This window comes from Manihot esculenta, chromosome 17, assembly GCF_001659605.2.
Source record: "Manihot esculenta cultivar AM560-2 chromosome 17, M.esculenta_v8, whole genome shotgun sequence".
NCBI lineage: Eukaryota > Viridiplantae > Streptophyta > Magnoliopsida > Malpighiales > Euphorbiaceae > Manihot > Manihot esculenta.
Genome location: NC_035177.2, coordinates 12,693,612 through 12,700,633, shown reverse-complemented (window position 1 = coordinate 12,700,633; position 7,022 = coordinate 12,693,612). Strand labels below are relative to the sequence as shown.

Here is a 7,022-nt window from a genome sequence, read left to right as displayed (position 1 = left end):
CACCTTCGGCGGCCTAAGCTGTCTCCACAGCTCCACCACCTTCAGCAGCCTAATGTTCTTCCTAAACTAACCCATGTTCGGCGGCCGAACCTGGTTTCTTCTCTCAAAGCCTTCGGAGGCCTAAAGCACTCCCGAAATAGCCTCATGTTCGACGGCCGAACCTGGGTCCTTCCTCCTTGGCCTATTCTTTTCAAAACTCCATTTCTTTTCCATTTAAAACCATAAAATCATGTGAAAACATTTTAGAAACACCTTTTACCCCTCTAGAAGACTCTGGCATCTTCAGAATTCCATATTCCAATGGAGATTCCGCCGGAAGGTAGGGATTCCGATGCCGGAATCTAGCCGGGTATTACATTCTTCCCCCCCTTTAAGAACATTCATCCCCGAATGTTCAAACAAACAGGTATTCTCAAATCATAGCATCAAGCAAACAAGCAAGCAAAACCTAAAAACCTCCCTCCTAAAAGGGATACGGTACTGCTGGAGTATGAACTCCCGGGTCTCCCAAGCGAACTCGCCCACACTGGCGATCCCAAAGGACTTTCACCATCGGGATTTCCTTGTTCCTTCTCTTTCTGACTTGTGTGTCAATGATCCGCACTGGTTGCTCAACATAGGTGAGACCCTCCAAGATCTCCACCTTTGGTTCTTTAAGAACCTGACTTGGATCTGACACGAACTTCCATAACACAGGAACATGGCAATCCGAATGGATTCTATCCATGAAAGTAGGTAAATCTAACTTGCAGGATACATTCCCAATCCTTTGCAGGACTCCAAAGGGTCTGATGTATCTTGGAGCTAGTTCACCTTTCTTACCTTAACAAAACACCCTCTTCATAGGAGACACCTTAGCAATACCCCAACCTCCTCTTGAAACTCACAAGCTTCCGTTGCGCACTCTGATCCTTTCTCTTCTCCCTTCTTCTCTACTACACTGACTTCATTTCTAACCCTCAACAGGTAAGGAATACCTGTTCTTGGGGCAACGTGTGGGAAACTCGCCCCATGTGATTCACTATGCATCTCGCACATTGGATGCTGCCCAAAGCAACTACTCAACAATAGAAAAAGAGCTCTTAGCTGTTGTGTTTACCTTAGAAAAGTTCAGACCATATCTATTGGGAACCAAAGTCACCATCTATTCTGACCATGCTGCCCTGCGATATCTGATCAAGAAAAAGGAATCAAAACCGAGACTCATTCGGTGGATTTTACTATTACAAGAGTTTGATCTGGAGATACGAGCCAAGAAAGGAAAAGAGAACCTAGTGGCTGACCACCTCAACCGGCTTCCATCTAGTTCTACGCCATGTCCAATAAATGAAGACTTCCCTGACGAACATCTGCTCGTCACTCACTCTGAATAGACTCCATCGCACCATGCAATCCACACCAATGGGAGTACTCAGTTTCCTTCGTTCTTTTATGTTTTCTATACATTGAGGACAATGCATGATTTAGGTGTGGGGTGCGGATCTCTGAATTTTTAATATTTGCTTTAATCTTTAGTTTGCTTTAGACACTTCTTTCCTTTCAGTTATTTCATTACACACATTGTTAATTTTGTTTTTGTTTTGAACACATGGTCATTTTTGTTGCACTCATAGGTAGCCACAGTTTTTTTCATTTTTGTTTTGACGGGCTTTACTCAAATTGATGAGCTATGTTGGATGAGCTTTCTTTCCATGACCCCATTGATATGATGACTCTTTAAACTTATGTTGAATCAATTGCAATGAGTTGTATCCATGCTTGGGAATTGCCTTTTGAATTGAATCTTTGAGCTTGCCATGGTTAAAAATATATTGATGACACTCATTTGAGAGAATAAATTGAAAATTGTGTGAATGAACTTAATATGACTTGTTTTAGCAATTGGTGTTGATTTGCCCAAATCTTTGAGAAAGAAAAAGAAAATTCAGCAAAGGCATAGACGTCAAATATGCAAATTGAAAACTGTTCCAATGGTCAAAAGACTATGAACAGAGCTAGTAGCCACTTGGACAGGTGACCAACTGAAAATATAAACTTTCATGTCAATAGGTTGGTGACTTTTTCAAGCAAGATCTAAGTGCATAAGACTGAATAAAGAACTTCAAGGTAAGGGCAAGTCACTCTGAAAGCTAGAATATGTCTTAATTGAACAAGAACTTGTGCATGTGTAATCTCTCTCTTGAGGAAAACAAATACTAGCCATGGTAAGTGAAGGGAAACAAGGAAAGAGGTAAGTAACCTTGATGCATATATTCTTCATTGCAATGATTCAAAATAGGGGTCTAGAGTAAGAGCTTAAGTGGACATAAAGGATCAAAGCAAAGAGAGCTTATTTGACTATGTTTGTTTGCTTGAGGACAAGCAAAAGGCTAGGTGTGGGGGTATTTGACAGAGCATAATTTAGGCCATATTAACATGATGTTATTAATGTTTATTTGTGCCTTTTCTGCCTAATCTTGTAGTTTTAATCATGTTTTGCAGAAACTAGGTGTGAAAAGACATTCTGGTGAAAATGCTCTTAAAATTGCCAAAAAGTGCCAAATATGAAAAGTTCCAAATAAGGAAAGTTTTCATATATGGAAAGTTATAAATAAGAAAAGAGTCGGATAAGGAAAGCACAGTTGGCAGACTGTTTGAAATTCAAACTGCAGATCTTCCTTGCCTTTTTCAGAATGTGAAGCCAAACAAGGAAAGTGCCAAACAAGGAAAGTGTTAGAAAAGAAAAGCACAATCAACAGAAGATTTGAAATTCAAATTGCAGATCCTTCTTTCCTTGTAGGTGAGGTCAAATAAGGAAAGTAACAGATAAGGAAAGTGCAGCCAGCAGATCGTTCGAAATTCAAATCGCGAATCTTTCTTCCCTTATTTAAAGATATGCAGACACCTCAGCGGATCCTCCCATTCAGGAAGAAGATCTCAAGACGCACTTGGCCTTAATTTAGTCCAGATTCAAGATTCAAAAGAGGCTCCACCTAAATAGGAAGATTGGACAGCACATGCTTCCTATTCAGAAGACCATCCGCGCGCCTACCTCTTCTGCAAAGCCAACCGCGCGCCTCCTTCCTATTCAAGACCATCCGCGCGTCACACTTTCCTTCTGAAGACCTAGGCGCATCTTCTTCCTCTTCTAGCAGCCTTGGATCACTCCTCCTTCCTTTTCAAGCACGAGGTACGCTCCTTTCCTATTCTGAAAGCCATCTGTGCACCACCTTCCTCTTCTACAACAATTTAGGCAGCAAGTTGAGCATGTGCAGCACCTTGGACAGCCTCTGCACTATTTAGGAAGCAAGGGAAACCTAGGACAGCACCAAAACTATATAAAAGGGGACCTGAAGTGGCTGCCACAGTTCACTTTTTCTTCTTTCCCTCCACTCGGCTACAAGGAGAATTCGGCCACCCTTCTTCTTCTTCTCTCTTCTTCTCTTCTTCTACCTTTCTTTTATTTATTGGTTTTTGTTTCAGCCATGAGTGGCTGAAACCTTTGTTTCTAGTTGAAGATTAGGTGAAACTTTGGTTGTGATTTGGATTGAGAGACTTGGACTACATTGTTTATCTTTTGCTATTCAATATTCATGTAATTTTATGCTTCAAGACATTATTACTTTGTTATTTAGATCTACATTGATCCTTGATCGCGAGGTAATATATTGTTAGTTTGGATAATTTTAAGTCCGTAATTGCTTGGATTGTTCAAACATAAGAACAGTTGGTGTAAAAGCCAAAGAAATTGCATGATCTAGTGTTGTCACCATGCTTGTGGGTAACTAGAGTTGGTTTTCTCTATCTCTTAATGCGATTGACAATTGTTTGTAGCCAAAGGCTCAAGGACGTTCCTTGCAACTTGTTAATTAGTAATTAATTAGAGGACATTCCCTAATTGGTTTATGATAAAGGAGAAGTATGGTTGTGAGAAGCGTCTTCAATCACCATGACTAATTTATTGAATCAAGCAAAAGAACATAATCTTCAATGATCAATCCCATCAACTAAAGTGAATTCGATTCTTCAACTAGAGTTTTTACCATTATTGTTTTCATCATAATGTGCTATTCGCTTTCTTTTATTGCTCTTTTCATTAAGTATAATCAAATCAATCTCAAGACCCCCCCTTTTACTTTACTTCACTTTACTTTAATTTGCTTTCTGCTCATTTGTTTGGCCTTAACAAGGAAGGTAAATAAGTATCAATTCCCTGTAGATACAATCCTTTCACCACTATCTACAGTATTAATGTTGTTGGTAGCTGAATTGATTATTTTTTATCGGCCTCGACAACCGCGTGTCAATCTGCCTTGACGAACAAGTTGTTTAAACATTCTCGAAAGTTGTTCAATGCACATAACAAAAAGATATGAAGACATTTGATCGTCTTGTCATACACCACGAGTCGGTTTAAAAGATTCTAATTTCTGACCATTCCATAACACTGCCGTAGAAGATGTTCTAACATAATTCATATTATTAGAAATCCAAGCATCAAAGAAGTGATAAGAACCCAGCACCCACTGAATAAAATCCCAGTCTAGCTATCATAAGCTTTTTCAAGATTAATTTTAATCGCCATAAAACCCTCCGATCACTTAGAAGTTCTCATAGTGTGCAAAACTTCTTGAAACACCACAATGTTATTAATAATTTGTCGACCAGGAACAAAGCTACTTTGTTCAGGTCCAATGAGAGAGCTCAAAACATCTTTCAGTTTGTTAACCAACACTTTTGTTACAAGCTTGTAGATCACGTTACATAAGCTAATTGGTCTGAACTGAGAAATAAATTTTGGACAAACAATTTTAGGAATAAGAGTCAGAACCGTTTCATTAAATTCCTCTAGAAACTCCCTCCCACCCAAGACCTCAATAATAAACTCAGAAACCTGTCAACCAACCGCAAACCAAGATTTCTAAAAGAAAACTGCTTGTAGATTGTCGGTTCCTGAAGCCTTGTAAGGAGACATAAGGCGCAAAGCATCATACACTTCATCATGAGAGAAAGAACGATGCAGAAGCACCCGTTGAGAAGAAGAAAGAGTATGCCCATCAGGTCTAACGAAATGGCTACAGTCAATTGCCAAATCTTTTGAATACAGCTCCTGATAGTAACCACGAGAAAGCTCTTTAAGTTGACTAGAATCTTCAATCCACACATTGTTCCCATTTTTCAACTTGAGAAATTGCTGCTTCTTGCGTTTAATCACAGTAGAAAGATGGTAAAACCTAGTATTTCTCTCACCAAAAACAATCCAGTCCTCACTAGATTGTTGAAACCAATATAATTCTTCCTGTTTCAAAACATCTTCAAGTTGTCGTCTCAGATTAAATTCCAGCTTCACTAAACCTCTTGTTCATCGGATAGCTAAGCTTTTTTGAACACCATCAATTCGATGGATCAATCTCTGCTTATTATAAAAAATATTCCCAAACTCAAATCAGTTCCACTAGCTTAATGAGTCTTTAGTTGATTTTAAATTATCAAATAAAGAAGTATTTTGCTTCCAACCACGGGAAAAAACATCAATAAAATCTTTGCGAGCTGTCCAAGCTGTTTGAAAATGAAAACGACGAACAGAAGAATTTGTAACTCCAAAGCAATTCATAAAAATAGGACAATGATCAGAATGCAACTTTGGAGCATTAATAACTGTAACTCTAGAAAATATCGTATGCCAAATCTCAGTACACAAGCAATGGTCCAATCGAACAGCTTTATAAGAAGAATTAATACCACCCTTACTCCAAGTAAAAGGAGTACCTTTAAAACCCAAATCAATAAGTGAGTTATCAAAAATCCATTGTCGAAAATCACTAGCCCCAGCACTGTCAACATTAACATAGCCAGTTTGATCAACCGCGCTCGCAAAAGAATTGAAATCGCCTAACAGTAACCAACTCTTCTCACTTCCATTGAAACCCCAAACCGAATGCCACAAACGTCTTCGTAAACTAATGTCAGGGTTGGCATACATAAAACTTACTAACAACGAGTCCCCATTATCAAGTAACACATTGCATGTAACAAATTGCGGATCCATCGACACAAGCGTCCACTTAAAAAATATTTCTGACCATAAAATCCAAATACCTCCATTGAAACCAAAAGTCTCAACCCGAACCCAATTATCATAACCTAGATATTTACAAACATTACCAGCTGAATAGCCAGAAATTTGAGGCTCAACCAAACAAAAAATCTAAGGCTTATATATACGATTGTATTCCTTAAAAGCTCTCAGAAAATTAGAAGAAGTAGCATCCTGGCAATTCCAAACTCCAATAATTATTAAAAATAAGAGAGAAAAGAAAGCCATGAGGATGACTGAACCCATAATAGAACAAAATAATCTAGTGAGACCCCTCATTAGAGGGCATCTTACCAGCTAAACTCTTCATCTGAAATTCATTCAAGGAAGTCTGAGCAACAATTATCGTCGCATCATCGTCAAGATTCATATCCTAATTACCATCTCTATTAGCTGCTGAGATATTGGGACGGGTTGGATGAGGAAAGGAAGGATCATTAAAATTATCCTATTGATTCCTATCCGATTCCATATCCAAATTTGCAAGCCCCACCAAATTTGGGTTAGAAACAACCCAAGTCTTTGACTGATTCGTTCTATTATTACCTTGAACAACTACATAGTCATCTAGTGCTGCAGCTTTTCTAGAAGATCCCCCTGATCCACTCGAATCCCTCTGATTTTTAGAATTGAACTTTGCATAGCAGGCCTATTAAATCTCACATAGGAATCTAAAGTAATATTGGGAGTATCCTCTCTTGCCACAGTAGCAACCACTTAACCCTTCCCTTTAGAATCCCGTAGCTTTTTCTTACCTAAGACAGGATGAAAATCTTGTACCACTGGTGGAGTCGCATTATGTTCTACATGAGTCTTAGAATCACATAGATCAATAAGAGAACTAAAGGGGTTATTATTGGTCTTCATTGTTGATTTACCCTTATTTGACTCTCTCAGACCATGATCACCTAATCCGAATTTAAACATAGATTTTTTCTGAGGACGC

General features: G+C 38.7%; 1 protein-coding gene across 1 annotated transcript; it reads right to left on the bottom strand.

The window, feature by feature from the left end:
• Positions 1 to 4,576: 4,576 nt before the first annotated feature.
• Positions 4,577 to 6,446, bottom strand: LOC110604828. The gene is made up of 4 exons (XM_021743136.1): positions 6,371 to 6,446; positions 5,510 to 6,123; positions 4,913 to 5,278; positions 4,577 to 4,762 (listed from the first exon to the last, which is right to left on the bottom strand). The coding sequence occupies exons 1-4, from the start codon at positions 6,444 to 6,446 to the stop codon at positions 4,577 to 4,579; spliced, it is 1,242 nt and encodes a 413-aa protein (XP_021598828.1).
• Between the last annotated feature and the right edge of the window lie 576 nt (positions 6,447 to 7,022).

What these genes read in the sequence shown, in the direction of transcription:
- LOC110604828 (XM_021743136.1), bottom strand. Translation starts at nt 6,446, where the DNA reads ATGAATCTTGACGATGATGCGACGATAATTGTTGCTCAGACTTCCTTG. An exon ending in TCAGATGAAGAGTTTAGCTG is followed by an intron (nt 6,124 to 6,370) that starts GTAAGATGCCCT and finishes GTAAATATCTAG; the next exon opens with GTTATGATAATTGGGTTCGG. An exon ending in GAACCGACAATCTACAAGCA is followed by an intron (nt 4,763 to 4,912) that starts GTTTTCTTTTAG and finishes TTTATTTCTCAG; the next exon opens with TTCAGACCAATTAGCTTATG.